Source organism: Gossypium hirsutum, chromosome A12, assembly GCF_007990345.1.
Source record: "Gossypium hirsutum isolate 1008001.06 chromosome A12, Gossypium_hirsutum_v2.1, whole genome shotgun sequence".
NCBI classification, from domain to species: domain Eukaryota; kingdom Viridiplantae; phylum Streptophyta; class Magnoliopsida; order Malvales; family Malvaceae; genus Gossypium; species Gossypium hirsutum.
This window is the reverse complement of record NC_053435.1, coordinates 104,219,283-104,236,358: the sequence shown is the minus strand read 5'-3', so window position 1 is coordinate 104,236,358 and position 17,076 is coordinate 104,219,283. Positions and strand designations below refer to the sequence as shown.

The window sequence follows — 17,076 nt, the reverse complement described above, 5'->3', positions numbered from 1 at the left end:
TTTTAATATTTCAATTTTTGAATATATCAATATATTTATATTTATTATGCAAGTAATTATGACAAATGGGCTACTTTCTTATGTCATTAGCTAGGTTTTTTTTTTTATCTCATTGTTAAAGCAGAGGTATGGATGAAGTCGTGAAAAATCAAGGATCATATTGATAAATGGGCTTGCACGTCCATGATGAAGGAACATTGGCAAGCACCATGTACTGAATGGGTCAAAATTAATATGGATGGATCGATGTGGATGATTACATTGAGGGTGGTTATTAGTGGAGTAGTAAGAGGTCCAATTGGAAGCTGGATGGTGGGTTTCGAAATAGTGACAGAGATGTCAGACATTTTTCAGAACGAGGCACTGGTAATGTTGGAAGGATTGAAATTAGTCTGATCATGTGGTTTTCGAAAAGTAGAGATTGAAAGTGATAATGCTCTGCTAATTGATACCTTGCGCAATGGATTTGCAGCGGTTAGTAATATAGTTGAAGTTAGAATAATTCATGAATGATTGTATAAGAGTTGAGAGATGAAATGTCGATATATTTTGAGAGATAGCAATTGCTTAGCTAAGGAGGCAGGAGGTAGACAGGAATGAAGCTAGAAAAATTTTTTAGGGGAATGAAATTTAAATTTTTTATAGTTTATATCTTTATAATTTGTAAAATATTAAATTGAATTTTTATAATTTTAGGGGGTCAAAGTGTAATTTTATCTTCACTAATTTAAAACTTTTAAAAAAATTTAAGGGCCTAAAAAATAATTTTACAATTTAGGAGGGGCCAGGGTCCGTGCCCGCCCCCTGGCTTCGCCCTTGGAGGTAAGATGAATAAGTTGATTGTTCTTGATAACCCACTACAGAATATGAAACAAATATTGAAAGAGGATATCCAACATGTGTTACGTTCAGCTATTAACCCTTTAAATTAAGGTGCAACTTTGATAAAAAAAAATGTAACAAATTGATAACTTTAAGGACTATTATGTAACTTTTAAGAATTAAGTGATAAAAATATAATTTTAAACAAAATATAAGAAAATTTACCCATAAATATTTAGCTAATGTCTAATTCTAATGCATCATAGATTGGGGCGCACTCTAATTATCAACCGTTTTCTACGAAAAAGTCCTGGGGTGAGTTCTTTTAATGGTTTTCATGCTTTCCCTAGGTTAGAGTTTGGAGGCATAACAATAAAATAGACCACTGGACTAGGCATAAAATAAAAAGTAGTATTAGAATATACTCGTTTCTTGTGTGATGTAACAAAATTTTCATACCATTGCTGGTTGCTGCTAAATTAAACCAGCTGAAACATATCCCGATCTTAGCCTATGTTGCTGAGTTTAAGACTTTTAAGTTGGTAGTTTACTGCTTGTTCTTAAGTTGCAAAAAGGTGTTTTAACACATGGTGTCATAATAATCATATATTTAAGTCATCATGGTGTTTTTTTTATCCTATGTAATAGACAATACCAGATATGTTTTAGACATGATTTTTGTCATGGAATTGTTGGTTTTAACACTAGAACCATGCCACATTCCTGACTGCTTGCTTCTAAACCCATATCATAAAAAGTTTTAATATGAAAAAAGAACTATTATATTTTTATGTTGAAACTGTTGAATGACTCCACGTCTTGCTGTCCACCACTTTCACATCTTGATTTGTGTGATAGTAGAATGTGTAGTTGGTGATTTCACCCATTGTTTATTTAGCAAAACAAAAACAACCAAAAAGAAGTTAAAATGACCCACATCCATGGTTGCATCTTTCTTCTATCCCGATTTCGAAGAGCAGGGGAATAGATGTTACTTTGGTTTGCTTCAGGAACTTTGATACCTTCCAAGGCCTTTTCATAGTTACCACGGCTAAATTAAGGGAGCAAAAGACGCCTGTGTCACTAGTTTGCTGTGGCAGCCTTTCAGTTTTCCTTCTTCTTCGCCCTCTTTTCTCGGCAAGGAGAAGGTTGCTTGATCAGCAAGTACAACTGAAAAATGTTGTTACTTTAGGACTAAGTGACTAAACAGAATATTAACTATGCATCATTTTAGGAGAGCGCCTTTTCTTTCTTTTCATCTTCTTTCGCGGCTCGTTCGGCCTCCCGAGTTTGGGCCTTCTCTGCCTTTCGCCTCTTCCTCTTTAGTGCTTCCTTAGCTTTAGCTATCTCCTTTAACCGACGTTGATCCCTTAATTTAACCGCTTCCTGTCCGCTTGTTCTTCCTCCTTTGTTCTCTTCGGCTTCTCTTCTCCCGCCTCCTCGATTTTATTCCCGTTAAAAACAATTGTTGAAACACTTTCTGGAGGAGCAGATTTCATAGGCTTCTTTTGCTCCACAACCTTTGTTACGGCTTACGGGTACTTTTTCAACTTTTGCCACTTCCACTTTCCCTTGCGTTCGATGATCTTTCGAAGTTAAGCCGGAAACCGTATGATTCGTGACCGCTCTTCCATTTACTGCTCGAGGAATTAGATATGGCACTTCACGGGAACCAAGTACGCGGCCATCTAATGTCAGTGTCTAAAGTGTGCTCCTTTCATTGCGTCTAACATATTCTTTACGGAATTCATCATTGTTGTTCCATAAGTCCATAAAATTTTCGACCTGCACCATCAACTATTTAGATCCAATATTGTACAATTTTTTTTTTTATTTCGATGAAATAAAACAAATGCACTGCCTCGCCTGGTTAATACAAAAAATTTGGACTGCCACTTTATCCCCTTTCGAAGCTAACTCATTTCCTTTATTTAAACCATCCCTGTCCGCGGCCACCAGCTCCTCCGCGGCCACATGCAACACCACCTCTGCTTCCGTCATATTAGCTGTCGTTAACTACAAAACTTGTAAAAACCAAAACACAGAGAAAGGGAGAAACACGACTGAAAAGAATGTAAAACATAACATATATATAATAAATAGAGAAAACCAGAGAAAGTGTTTGACTCCATATCCAACTCTTACAAAATTAACTCTTTTTTATTATTATTTAACGAATTTAACTTTTTTATTATTATTGAATTTTAAAATGTAATTAACTCAAAAGTGCTATTAGTTGAAAATTGACTAATGCTATATGTGGAATACAAATTACCACATGCATCCACGTATCAATAATTATAATAATAAAATAATCTGTTGTCTTCAAATTTATTTACAATACTATAATTAAGGAATAATTTTATATATATAGTAATATTAAATTTTTTAAATTCATTCTAATTTTTTTATTTTAAATTGTAATACAATGCATTTTTTTTAAATGGCTATTCTTGTTTTAAAGATCTATAAACCTTTTGCCGGTATTTTATAAAAATAATATTCTTATAGTAAAAGTTATTTTTAAAAAAATAACTTCCCCCAAAAAATTGATAATTCCATTTTAACTTTTTACAAATCTATAAGCTTTTTTTATTATTTTATAGAATAAATATTATCCATATTAAAAAATCATAACCCAATTACTTAAAATCGTCGCGAGAAGTAACTAGCATTTGTTTTACAAATACCAATTTCAAAATAAAAAACACAAATTAAATCGTAAAATAATTTAACATATTTTTAATTGATAAACATAATTAAATATAGAAGTAATATAATTTTTTGCCTTTAAATTTAATAACTAAGCTCACTTCGATATTTGTACATTTTTATAAAATTTCATAATACCACATCATCATTTGAAAATTAAAAAATTTATATAAAATTTTAAATGATGATATGATATAATCTTAAAGATATTCAGTATTTTAATAACTAAACCAATGATTGAACAAATCAGACCACTTGTTCTCAGTTCAACTAGTTTGATCGATTCGACTACTGGACAAACAATAATTAAATAAATAATTAAAAATTTATAAAAGAAAAAATATTAAGCTTGTTCAACTGTTAATTTTTGTTTCAATTTTCGACTTTTATCAATTTGTAACTCAATCGATTCAAATAGCATAAATTGAGATAGCTCATTGCTTGAGCAAAATCCAAGCACAAGGCTAAACAAATAACAGATGCCTGAATATTTATATATATAACTAAAATAAACTGAAATTCTCACAAATCATACAGCCTTGAAATTTATGCTATATCAGTTTACAACAGACAGAAGTTGAAATATGATTAAGAAAAAAGAGTGTGAATGTCCAATGCACCAAATGCTTTAAGTTAAGAAAGCTGTTGTCTCCGATTAATCGTCCATATCTTCTAATGTAGACCAGATCATCCTATCATATGCATATAAAAAGTTCCCATGTTAGCAGCTACTAAGAATAAAAAGTAACATGAGAAACCTGTGTATTGTTGAAAACAACAAATTACCAGAATAAGGAGAAAAAGAGGAGAAGGACAAGATAGCCAAGCTTAAAAAGGCGCTGCTTCTTCTCCCTGGGAAGCATGTTAAATATCTCCGTAACGTCTACCAGGTGCTTGTTCTGTGTGTAACTGAGGACAACAGAAAGCATATACATTTTCAAAAGCACTCAACAAATCATGAAACCTAATAGCAATATACTGGCTTTTCTCCACAGAGTATGTTTGATAAGCTCTAAGAGTCTCGACGCTCTTATCCATGATCAGTATCGTAAAAGGAAATTTCATTTAGAGCATAGAAATAACTACAATCCCGCAAGATCCCAGATTCTTGCATGCAATCTATTGAAGGGGCGAAAGAAAGCTAACTTTTAGCTTAATGTAATTCTCAAATCCAATAAACTTGACAAAAGGGACAAAGAATATTGCTTGGGACCAATGGAATTTGTTTGTTACCAAATTAAAGTCATTAATATGCCCGCCAATCAGTCCACTCTCGTCCGATTCCTTTCTCCCTTGTGAAGATCCATAAAGCATTCTATTGTTTCTATTTATTGATATAACATTGTCCATAGCCCCATATATATGACACCTCATCAGGTAAATCACACATTTCTTTATACTTAGTGCTTATAGCATGAGTATTTAACCTAAGAGAGGGTGAGAGGTCAATAGAGCAAACAATCAACACTCAAATTCGCAACAAGGACGTTCATGATGCAGGCAAAGTATAGACATATAACAAAGTTTCCATTTTCATGAAGCTCCAATGCTACCTAATACCTATTCATGTCGTTGCACAAGTTAGAAATTACAAGTCTTAAGAACACAAAGCCCACAACAAACAAGATCATGGAACAAAATAGACCGGATAACCAGACGGGGGCTTAATCATACAGGACATAGCATTGCAATCTAAACAAACAAGGGAGCCATAACGAAGTAATTTGAAATTAACAGTGAATTAAAGCTAGAGAAACTACCATTTGAACTTTTCCTCAAAACAGACTAGGGAAATAATAAAAGGTAGAATAAGAAGATGAGGGAAGAACTTACAGTCTCACATTGTAGTATAAATATGGACCACATAAGAGCGCCATGACCCAATGTCCCGTTAGGAGATAGAATACACATAAAAATCCTTGGAGGATAAATTCCGGCAGGACCACTTTGTTTATCCGTGATGAAGAGTCGTAAGGATTGATGTAATCAAACTCTAAATCAGCCAAGCACATGAGCTGCAGCAAAATGTTCATGCTGTTAAACCTCATTATTGTTCTCATATAACCAGAACAACCTTCAGACAAAATAATAACATCAGTAATTAGCTAGACACCAAAGAGATATCTGTTGCCAAACTTCTTTAGTTCTTTCATGTTTCAAATCCCATAAAAAAACCCATCACCTAGTTCCTTAAAATCAAATTGTGGGATAATATATAGCAGGAGTTAGGACTTCAAACCTAAGATTTTTCTCTGATAATTCATAATTCACCCTTTTTTGCAGCAAAATTTAACAAACCCAGACAAATGCACTCCAAGAGAACTATTTTTTCTCTCCTTTCCTCAACACAGACGCAATTTCTAGCAATAATTATGTGGTTTTCCAGCAACTAAATGGAAGAACCAATAAAATAATCAAAATCTAACAAGCCAATAGCAAAGCATCGTATAATTTGAACCAAATATAAGGGATAAAAGCAAAATTACAAGCAGACCCAGAAAAAATAATAAACATGGAGTCTAGGGTTAATGAGGGAACTGACCTGATAAACAATGAGAACAAGAAGGGCAATTAGGATGAAGAAAGAAATAAGCCATATGAAGAGATCTCCCATGCCTTCCTTTATCTCCCTCTCTTCCTATCTATTCTTCTTCTTCTTCTTCTTCTTTTTTGTCTTATTTATCGCTTGGGATTTCTGTTTCGATGTAAGAGGATTAAAGCCCGGAGAGCAGCAGAAGCGAAACCAGGGTTCGACCGTGCCGGACGAACAGCGTTGGTTTGGCTTGCTTTTGGTGCTCTGAATTCTTAAACGCCTGAAAGATCCGACCAAAAGTAGCCTCGAAAGTACTGTTTGACTCTACCACTCGAAAGGCTTGTTAATTTTTACCGTTCGACACTTTGGACTATATATTTATCGGTTAAAATGGGCTATAAGTCCCTATACTTTTCATAAATTTAAAATTTAATCTTTATACTTAATTTTAAGAATTTAGTTTGTCTATTTTTTAGATTTCAAAATTTAAGTCCAACAGTTAAAACTGTTAAAATTATTTTATTAAATTTAAATTTATTAAAATATTATTACAAAAAAATACTATCAAATTCTTAAAAATAAAAATATAAAAACTGAACTCTAAATCTATGAAGAATATAGAAATCTATGAGATATTTTACCATTTTTCCTCTAGATTACTCCTATACTTTCACATCGACGTCGTATAATTTGTTGGACATATAAATACTTACGAATCATTCCAAAATAAAGTATCTAAGATGGTTTAGTATCAAACTCGACATAGATGTCAGTTAAAAATTTGTGTTTAAATGCACAAGTTTTCTATTCCTCTAAACCCACTTCATCTCCTTTTGTTTATTTAAAATAATGTATATCTATATTTGTTTGTTTGAGCTAAGTTAATTTGTTCATCTTTACCTTCACAAATATTAAAAAATTATATCACATGTGTATAGTATAAAAATCACAAATTTAAAATAAATGATGTACAATAATTAATTATGTTTTGATCATTAAATTTTTAAAAATTACAATATGAGCACTAATGTCATCAATTCATTACATTACAGTTACTAAATTCTTTAATTTCGTTAAAAGTAAAGTTATTTGAACTTGAAAATTAGTTGAATTGAGAATCAATCAATTCGAATAATAGTTTTAAATTGATTGAATCGGGAATTGATATAGACTTATTAAACCAACTAAAAAACTAAATAAAATACTCTTTAACAATCTTTTAATCAATTCGATCCAACTAATGATTTGATTAACTATTGGAATTAAAAATTTTAGTTTAAACCCGTTGTGCTTTCAATGCTATACCCGTTTTCTTGCTAGATTTACAATGGAAAAGAGGAAAGTTTTAGAGCAACAACTCCCCGAGTTTTGTCAGAGAAAACAGAGTCTCCGATGCCAACTTTGCCTTTGCCGATAAGAAAGTGTCCGACGAAGATGGCCGCTTCTTCAAACACAAAAAGAAATTCCTCGATCCCAAGTTGATCAGCTTCTCCCCTGCTCTTAAACCTGCCCATTTCATATAATATCACATAAATCACAAATTAATTACTAATACTTAAAAACTCGAATATTTTATTCAACAATTGGTCTATGCTGCTGCTTTTTTTTTTTTAATATAGAGAAAGTCCGCTCAAATAATAGTATAATTAATAGAATTAGAAAGCTAATTGTACTTGTTTATTAATTTTTTTTTTATATAGCGTTTGGTTTTTTCACATTCAATTCAGTTTAATTATAAAAAAGGTAATTACCATCAACTAAATGATATGCTATTTCGAACAAAAGAAAAATATATGGTTATTAATTTACAATTACAATAATAATATAGACCAGAAATATTTGACGAAGACTGGGAAAGAGAAAAAGAAGAATAAAGAATTTACTTACTTTCCAGGCAGAACTGCGAATAATGAAGCTGAAAAAGCTTAGGATCAGTTTCCTCTAACAATGGCCTTCTCTTCTCCTTGATGTAAATTTCTATAGCAGCTTTGATTAAATCATTCACTGTATTATCTGATGGCATAATCACATGGACTGGCCCCAAGCTGCTCTCTATATTCACATTCAGCAGCAACTTCGTCAGCCTTTGGGATATTCCGTCGTTGACAACCGGAAACCTGGAAGACGAGGAGGTTGTCAACCTTGCCGGGACTGCGACAAGGACTCCTCTCCGTTGAACGATGTCGGAATGATGTTCTGGTGGGAATGTTTGTTGTGTTCTCTCGGAGGTTGAAAGAACCCTGATGGAGCTAAGTCCCCGAGGAATCATGGTGCTGATATTAAATGATAGAAGAAACTGACGGTTTTCCTTTTTATTTGCTGGAAAATATTGAAATTACGTTACGTTATGATTGTTTTCAAGGGTTTTTGGATTTTTGTAAATAAAAGCAAATAGGAAGCGCGAAATTTCCAGGAAATTGTTCACCCTCTTGACTGTACGTACGTCTCCTAGAAGTAGATTTTAAGTGGCTCTATAAGGGAAAATGGCTATGGGATTGATGGGATGTTAATGCTCTTTTTCTCCGGCTTAAATCAAATCAATTACTCATTCCTATATTGATTTTTAAATTCTAATTACTAATTAGGTGATTAGTTTGAATTTATTTAATTAAGTAAATATTTGTATTAGAAATGGGTATTGTAAACATTTGAACTATTTGTTCTTTATAGTGAACTCTCATATATGGTAAGCAATCGAAACCATGATTTTTTTTCCATGTTTATTTGATAGTTACCAATTAATTATATGGTTAATAGGTTCATGAACCATACGATTTATGTTTTAGTACATTGATCACGTGAATAGGCTTGGCATGTAATAAAATTGTGAAAAGATTAATGTACATGCCAAAAATAGAATGTTCCATTGAATTAGGTTTGGGATGGTAATAATGAATTTTATATGCAGAGTAAATTGAATCGTTTCAATATGGAATTATCACTTTGGGGGGCAGACCAAATTAATGGGCTCTGTCCAGTTTCTGAAACTCGCAGCAACTAGCAACCTCATTTTTTTGCTGACGGACCATTTTTTTTAATTTAAATACCAGAGAGGGCGGCTGACAGACAGTTACTGGTGATTGGGCAATAAGAATTTCTTGGATTCTTATGGTTTTTTTAACATCAACATGTCTTGGCAATTGACATGGTGCACTAGATGTATAAATGGGCCTAACTTAAAACACAAACTCTTTTTTTTTTTTTTTTATCTCAAGGATTTGAATTTTACATTTTTAGCTGACGGGTCTTTCTTCAAGTTCAATCCAAGTAGTAGTAACAGATAATCATCGAGAGTTAGGTTGGGTAAAAGTTAATACAAGTATGGCTTCCTCTGGTGTTTGGATCTTGGGGTATTACAGGAGGATCGTGTTTTGCCTAAGCTGATGTCTTTAGGTCCATTTTTGTGTTTTCTTTTTTTTTCTATGTTTTGTTAAAATTTCAGATTTTTCTTTAATTTTTTGTTTCGCTTTGGGTATGGCATTTACTCTGGTGGCTTAATGCATAAGGAAAAGGGTGTTTAGGGGTTGTTTTCTTCGTATGAATCCTTCTGATTTGGGAGTTTAGTAATGAGAAAAATTTTGAGCCGATCATCGAACCTAACCCAACCCGACCATCAAAACGAAAACCCAACATAACTCTGCAGATCATCGAACCGACCAAAATTTTGAGCTTTTTCCGGCGAATATGACAAAAATGCTTCTTCCTTTTTTATCATCAGCAGAACACGCTTTCTCATACGTGTAACATTTTAATTGAAAAGAAGCAGAGGATATTTCTAGTTTATATCAACCTGCTTTATTTTTGAGCCGTGGTGTATTACTATTCTTCTGTTCCAATGGATTGCGATAAAGCTAATTTCTTTTTTATTTCCAATGGATTGATGATTCAAAGACATGAGCTTTGAGACGTTTCATTGTTTTGAAATGTGAAAACAAAGCAATAGAGGATATTAAACTGTTAAAAGTAGCAACAAATCATGTGCTTCAAGTAAATTGATAACTCAGAATGTAATATACAATTTACAAGATACAAACAATCATACAAAATGAGGGTAAATAACATAAAGCCAATCCCAATTAAAAAGAATGGGAGAAAGCAAAAAAAAAAAAAAAGTATGAGAATAAGCTAATATATGATTAAGGTTGTTTTTCCGAGCAGCATTATATAATAGGTTGTCTTACTCTAATAATGGTATATATATGATCCAGGAATTCCTGCAGGTTATCTTCATCATTTCAAGCAAACCAAGGCATGCCAGAGCCGACGCGTTCTTCTTACGATTTTGCTGAGCTTTCGAGCAATGAAACCCGGAACCAAAAATGCAGGAGGAGGGTTGGGTCTTCCTGGATCAACAAAAGAAGTAGATGCACCATTGCTACTATGCCCACTGCTATTCTTTCTAAGATAGAAGCTTCTGCTTCCAGCATCCCCAATTAACTGTGATTTATCCAAACCTATTCAACCCAATTAACAGTCATCAGCAATCAAAATGAGCATCAAAATGTTAAAAACAAAAAACAAAAACCCCATGAGGCTGGCTGCTTACTTTGAAGGCTAAAATAAGAATGATGCAATTCCAATCCTGAACTGCAATCAAGTTTAGGGGTTCTCCCTTCTTCAACATACTTGTCTACGACAAGCTTTATGGTGTCTTCGACGCTAGACCCCAATTTGACCATGGTCCGGACTGGTCCTGGACTTCCTTCAACTGATACATTGATTACAACCTTAGCGTCTTTGTTGTAGCCTTGCCTCCCAAACTTAACAAAACAATTCAACACTTCAGTTTCTACACTAGTACTATAATCAACACTTCAGTTACTATTGGATTTCAACCCCCAATTGATTAATCAACTCTGGGTTACTAACATGAATGACTTTATTAAAATATATACTGCGAATTTCAACAAAAGCAGTGTAAAAACAGACGGCAACAAGTTAGACCAGTGAACATACCTCGAAACCTTGCTTTGAAGAAGAAGGAGAGCAAAAACCCAGCAAAGAAGGGGAAGATGCGAAGACGCCAGTACAAGTATGGGGCCTAAAGAAAGGCGCCCTTTCAGCTTCAGATCCCACGAAACTACTCCTACTTGGCTGATCTTCACCGATACTGCTCCAAAGACATGGTTCAGAAGCACATCGCTTGAGAATCCTGTCGTACTTGGACGACCTTCTCAACGATCGGCGATGTGGGGGAGGCGTCCGTGGCCTTGGAGTCGGCGATGGGTGCGGAATTCGTGGTCGTCGGCATCTAGGAAGCCGTCGTCGGAGACTCTTTTCGGACATAAAATGAAGAGGGCCGATCGGGGTTTCTTTGTTTTTTGTGTCTTTTGTTGGTTTTTAAGATTTGTCTATTGAGAAACACAAGGATTTAAGGAAAGAGGGAATGGCAGTTGGAATAGGGTTGTTACTGGCAGTTTGCGTGGGAGTGTGGGGGAGTTAGGGTATTGGATTCTAAGTCTAGTTGGGTTTGGCGTTGGTTTTTTCAGGCTGTTTCCTCTCTTGTCTTGGATCCCGAGTAATGTTTTGCTTGGGTTGTTCATGTCTTTTCTCTCTTACGGGATATGTAATTAAATTTCCCAAATCATGTCTTCACAAATTGAACAAAAAAAAAAGAAGCTAAAATTGAAAAAAGAAAAAAAAATCTTATCTTTACTAAATTTATTTATTAAATCCAACAACCCCACTCCCATTATCAAATATATATTTATAAATTCTATTATCAGTTCATGTACTATACATAATTTGTGTGTTTAATTTTTATATTACACTTTAATAATTTTTTAATTTTTATTTTTTTTAAAATTTAAAATTTCAATCATAATTCAAATGATAATTTCTAAATAATTATAAGAATTATATATTTAGTTCTTGTACTATATGTCAGTTGTGTATTTTGTTGTTATAATATACTTACTAAAATTTAATCCCTATATGTTTCTAATCCTGCCATTATCTAATATTGTGTATAAATTATAAATTTAGTCTATACTTTTCAATTTTATATTTTATATTTTTATGTTTTTTCGAATTTTACATTTTTAATCTTAAGTTAAAACACTAAAAATTAAATTTATTAACTAAAATAATGTGATCTTATTGTAAAAATAATAAATTAACTTTTATTATACATATAATAATATGTTAGTTGTATAATATTTTTAAAATAGTAAAAATTTAATTAACTGAATCTATCGACTACCACTAAAATTAAGGTTAAATTTCAAAACTTCAAAATTTCGACTAAAAGATTAATAATGAAATTTGACCATAAATATTACATTGCACCTTTTTGCCTTTAGCATTAGCCAATTTGCTGTGAGGTAGGGACCACTTTCAGGTCTAGTCCACCGCCAGCACGTCATCGCCGAAATTATTACTTATTCCATTTTCCTTTTAAATTTAGTAGAAATCCTAACGTTTTCTAAATCGGATCCGTGGTTAAATCGGCTACATTATTGATTTGTCTGTTTGATCAGTTCAATCAGTTAGGTTAAAAATAATTAATTTTTCAATTGAATCTTAATCTAATTTGTTAATTCATTTCGATTTAAATAATACTTCTCTTTTTGTCATAATTTTTAAAATTACTCATAGTTCCTCCACATCCCATAAATAGAAAGATAATAAGTTTCAGTGCACTTAAACCCACGTATTTTTATATTGACAATAATACCTATACCAATTGAGCAAAGACTTGATTGGCGAGTGTCTATAATAAAATTAAAATTTATAAAAAATATTAAAGTAAAATTTTAGTTGAACGGTGAATTAAAAATTTTAATAATGCATTTAATTTGGGTTAATATCTCACTATATGCATATTTTTTATTGGTTATTTGTTAAATAAAAACTGAAATACATTTAAATAATATAGCTTATTTTAATTACGAAATGGCGTCTCTGTAATTTTTCTAATCAAGTTGGTGATCCGATTGAAAGTGACACCAACTTAGTAAAGAGATTAAATAATAATTATAGAAGATACACAAATGATGGAAGCAATAAAACGTGTATAATAAAATTAAAATATATAAAAATATAAAAATAAAATTTTAGCTGATTGGTAAATTAAAAGTTTTATTAATGCAATTAGTTTGTGTTTAAATTTCACCATACTTATATTTTTATTTATTAAATAAAAAAATTAAAGAACTCTCAAATAATATATTTTATTTTAATTACAAAATGACATGTTCATAATTTTCCTACGGAACTTGTGACCCATTTGACGGTGACAACAACTTAAAATCTTAAAAATACATACCTATAAATAAATTTGAACCAAACGAACTAATCTTACAATTTCAGTTTTACGTCAATTTTTTTATAAATTTTTTATATATTTATTTTCATCCTTAGAGTGTGCCATAATTTATGTATTTATTATTATTAATATAATATTGAAAGAGAAATGAAAAATAATAAAATTTAAACTCATGTAATCTAAGTGTCATACAAGAAATTTAAAAAATAAATTTATAAAAAAATCACAAAAATATCAAATTATAGTTTCCCAAATCTTGTAGTAAATTAAAAAGCTTAGATTCTTGTAGTGATTGACAAATGAGTTTTTGTTGAAAAGGAAATAATTTATTATTGTTGGAAAAAGGATAACTATTCCATAAACCAATGAAATGCCATGGCCATTGACTTCTTGGACTGCCATTTCCACTTGCTTCATTTAATTATATTTATTTCTATTAACTGTATTACATCACTTAATATCTTATTAAATGTCCCGATTAAAATTCTTTCATAACCATTTTCCAAGTCCTACATTCATATATATTTTTTTGAAGTGTAAAGATATATAATTTTTATTTTATTTTATGTGTAATTTATTAAAAAATCAAATGATGATGTAATTATTATTTTTAATAATATTTTTATAACTTTATTTTCAATACGAGATTCTTCACAGTCATGACACATGGCATTTACAATCAACACATGTTTGTTCACTTTTTGATTTCTTCTTTTTTTTTAACATTAATCTAATTATAGATTCGTATAATATCTGTTATTTTTTATATAATATTTAGAATTATATATAGCCCCTCTTTAATGCACTTCAATACATTAGAATTCACGTCCTCCTGTATTAACAATAATATTAATATTAATCAAACTAGAATTTAATCGACTTGGTTTTTTAATCTTTTTAACTTTAATAAATTAAGTTATTGGAAAAGCTAGGAAACGAGGGTAGATCTATAGATGTGGCTCGCCTAAACAAAGAAAGGAATAAAGAGGTTAAAATATTGGGTTTGGGGAATATGTCCAAAGAAGACTTGAAAGCAGAAAACGCAACAATGAAGTCCAAACAAATTTCATTAATTAAATATTTGCTTACCCCGAATGTTTGATTCGTTTCTTAACCCTTAAAACATGGGAATCTTCCATTTTGGCCTCCCAAAACTCATCTTTTATAAGCACTCCATCTTTTTCTTCTTCTTTTTTTAGATTATTTTACTTTTTAAAATTTGACCATTTTTATGTTTGTTTGGTACTGAAAGCATATTTGATTGAGAATCCAAATACTATCTATAACCCATTGGATTTGAAAGCGTTAAAAAAATATAAAAAAAGGCTTTTTTTGCCTTTTTCTACACAAAATAGCCCCTTATATGTTGTGCTTTTAATTTAGTTGAAATTAGTCTTTTTTTTTTAATCATAATAATAGGGCAAAGCCCGAAAAATAAACTCAACTAGCGGGACTCAAACCTAGGCCACATCTGGAACGGTGAACACTCTTAACCATTAAGCCAACACATGGAGTTCAAAACATATAAACCTTTTTATTTAATATTTAATAGTTATATATTATTTTATCAAATTTCTTAGTATAAATAAATTAACATATTCTTTAATATTTATATTATAATATAAATATTTATTTTTTAATGATATAAATTATATAATATACTATAAAATGAAAATATCTTTTTAGATAATTTTATTGGGATTACCTTCAATATTAAATACTCCATTTTCATTGCTACAATTGTAACAACAAATTCTTCCGAACCATTTTTATCATCACATTTGTCTTGTAAAAAGCATTACTTTTCTTTTTCATATGATACAAATTAATAAAAAGAAAGGCAAAGTTGATATTTGTTATGCGTTACTCATATTACTCTTCGTTGAATCACCTGATGCTTAGACAAGAAAAACTCCATGAAGCCAAGCCTAGTTAAGAAGATGGTCTAAGCATTGCCAAAACACCACATTACTTAATATATACACCATTTTACCCTCTGCACCTATGAAGCAAAGTACTTGATGGCTAAGGCTCTGGTCAAGCCAATCGTTTTCTATAAATACCTCTTCTCAACACCAAAACCAAAATAAATAAAAAAAATACTTAAGATTAATTTTACAACCTCCACTACTCAAAATCCTTCACAACTCAAAAAATCACCATACTTGGTGGTTCTTTACTCCATTACAATCTGAACCACCATCATTGCCTACCCTAACGCCTTATATAACTTGATTGTTATAAAAATAAGCACGAAATATGTGGGAAGCAAATGAAAAGTTATGTCTCTACCCTCAAAAAGCTATCACCATGGACAAGAAAACAGAGATGCCTCCTATGATCAACACCAGGTTGGATCTAGACATCAAGACCAAAAAGATGAGATAGAGGTTTATCATACCTCTTATTCACAATTTCAGTAGTGGAAAAATGGATGTATTCATCCATTTTCTTTCACCCATTTCGCAAATTGTCAATATGAAGAATATTGCTAAGATCTAAGGGCAGAAAAGGATTCTCAAGAGTTATAAGTCTAGAATGATTTTTTTTAGGCTTAATTTCAAGAATATGCTCAAGAAAGAGTTTGGAGGGATAAAGAGAAACTGAGAAAGGAAGAAGAATAATCTTCTCGAAGCCAAAGACAATCCTCAAGATATTAACATAGTCCAGACTCAAGGAAAAATAGAACTACCATTCTGCACAATGGAGGAAAGATGAAGCTATAGTAGGACACTAGGACATCAGAACTATTGACGCCCGAAGTACTTGAAAGGGGTGTCATCAACATCCTTTCTTCATTGCACTCCTTCGAACGTCTCGCAAAGAAAGATTCCTTACGAGAGTAGAGGAACACTAAAAAAACCATAGTTAATACAATATTTAAAGTCATAGTAATTAAATTTGAAATCAATAAATTTAAATGAAAAAGAATAAAGTGATTTCCAAATTTTTATGAAAAATTTATTTTAATCTTGAGATCTCTTAAAATATCAATATTACTCCCATCTGGTTTTATATGATTTATATAACATAACCTATCATTTACTGTGAAACCATGGATAAATTATACATTCCTAATCATGATCCTGGAAAAATCATGTGCTATGCTTTGAGTTCGAGGGGAAAAAATCGTGAGGATTAATAGTATTCATCAATAGTATGTTCATTTCGCATGCTATTGCTTCTTCATTGGGTTTTTCCCCAATAATATATTTTCTACTTGAACTAAAGACTAATCACGACTCGTGACTCATCATTTATATGCAATTATATAAAACGACAAATGGGAACCCTCCTTTTTCTCATAACAATTTTTTTTTATTAAAAACAATAATACCTCATTCGGCCGGAAAACGAAAAGGAGTCGAGGTGCATAACCTTAAAAACGGTTCGGAGACAATTAGATAGGGATGATATCGATTCAGTTTAGTTTTTTACTCGATTCGGAATGTTTAATTTAATTTTTATTTTTGAATAAAATCAAACCGATAAACATAAGAAACCAATTATTACTGAATTGTACTAAATCGGTTCAGTTCGATTCGAGTTTTCAAATTATTTTTGAATTTTGAGTTTTTAAATTTTATTTAGATAAAATTATTTTTAAATTTAAACTTTTCAACTGTAATTAGATAAAAATTATTTTTATTTTATGTTTCTTAGACACTATTTGATAATTTTAAAAATTTTTAATTATATATAAAATCTCAATTAATATATTTATCTAAAAAATAATTTGTAA

The 17,076-nt window shown here is 31.3% G+C and overlaps 3 protein-coding genes across 4 annotated transcripts; all 3 read right to left on the bottom strand.

Annotated features, from left to right (window-relative positions):
* Positions 1-4,014: 4,014 nt before the first annotated feature.
* LOC107936379 (protein cornichon homolog 4) lies at positions 4,015-7,022 on the bottom strand. The gene is made up of 4 exons (XM_016869099.2): positions 6,077-7,022; positions 5,368-5,549; positions 4,321-4,443; positions 4,015-4,226 (listed from the first exon to the last, which is right to left on the bottom strand). The coding sequence occupies exons 1-4, from the start codon at positions 6,146-6,148 to the stop codon at positions 4,190-4,192; spliced, it is 414 nt and encodes a 137-aa protein (XP_016724588.1). The 5' UTR covers positions 6,149-7,022; the 3' UTR covers positions 4,015-4,189.
* Positions 7,023-7,284: 262 nt separating this feature from the next.
* Positions 7,285-8,419, bottom strand: LOC107936397 (uncharacterized protein At4g22758). Its single transcript, XM_016869121.2, has 2 exons — positions 7,955-8,419; positions 7,285-7,573 (listed from the first exon to the last, which is right to left on the bottom strand). The coding sequence occupies exons 1-2, from the start codon at positions 8,334-8,336 to the stop codon at positions 7,413-7,415; spliced, it is 543 nt and encodes a 180-aa protein (XP_016724610.1). The 5' UTR covers positions 8,337-8,419; the 3' UTR covers positions 7,285-7,412.
* Positions 8,420-10,049: 1,630 nt separating this feature from the next.
* LOC107936382 (uncharacterized protein At4g22758) lies at positions 10,050-11,650 on the bottom strand. 2 transcript variants are annotated; one of them, XM_041083516.1, is made up of 4 exons: positions 11,425-11,605; positions 11,024-11,391; positions 10,614-10,827; positions 10,050-10,521 (listed from the first exon to the last, which is right to left on the bottom strand). In XM_041083516.1, the coding sequence occupies exons 2-4, from the start codon at positions 11,351-11,353 to the stop codon at positions 10,298-10,300; spliced, it is 768 nt and encodes a 255-aa protein (XP_040939450.1). In that variant the 5' UTR covers positions 11,354-11,391; positions 11,425-11,605; the 3' UTR covers positions 10,050-10,297. The 2 variants fall into 2 exon arrangements, with proteins under 2 accessions (XP_040939450.1, XP_016724593.1); XM_016869104.2 differs by having other exon boundaries at positions 11,024-11,650.
* Positions 11,651-17,076: the final 5,426 nt, after the last annotated feature.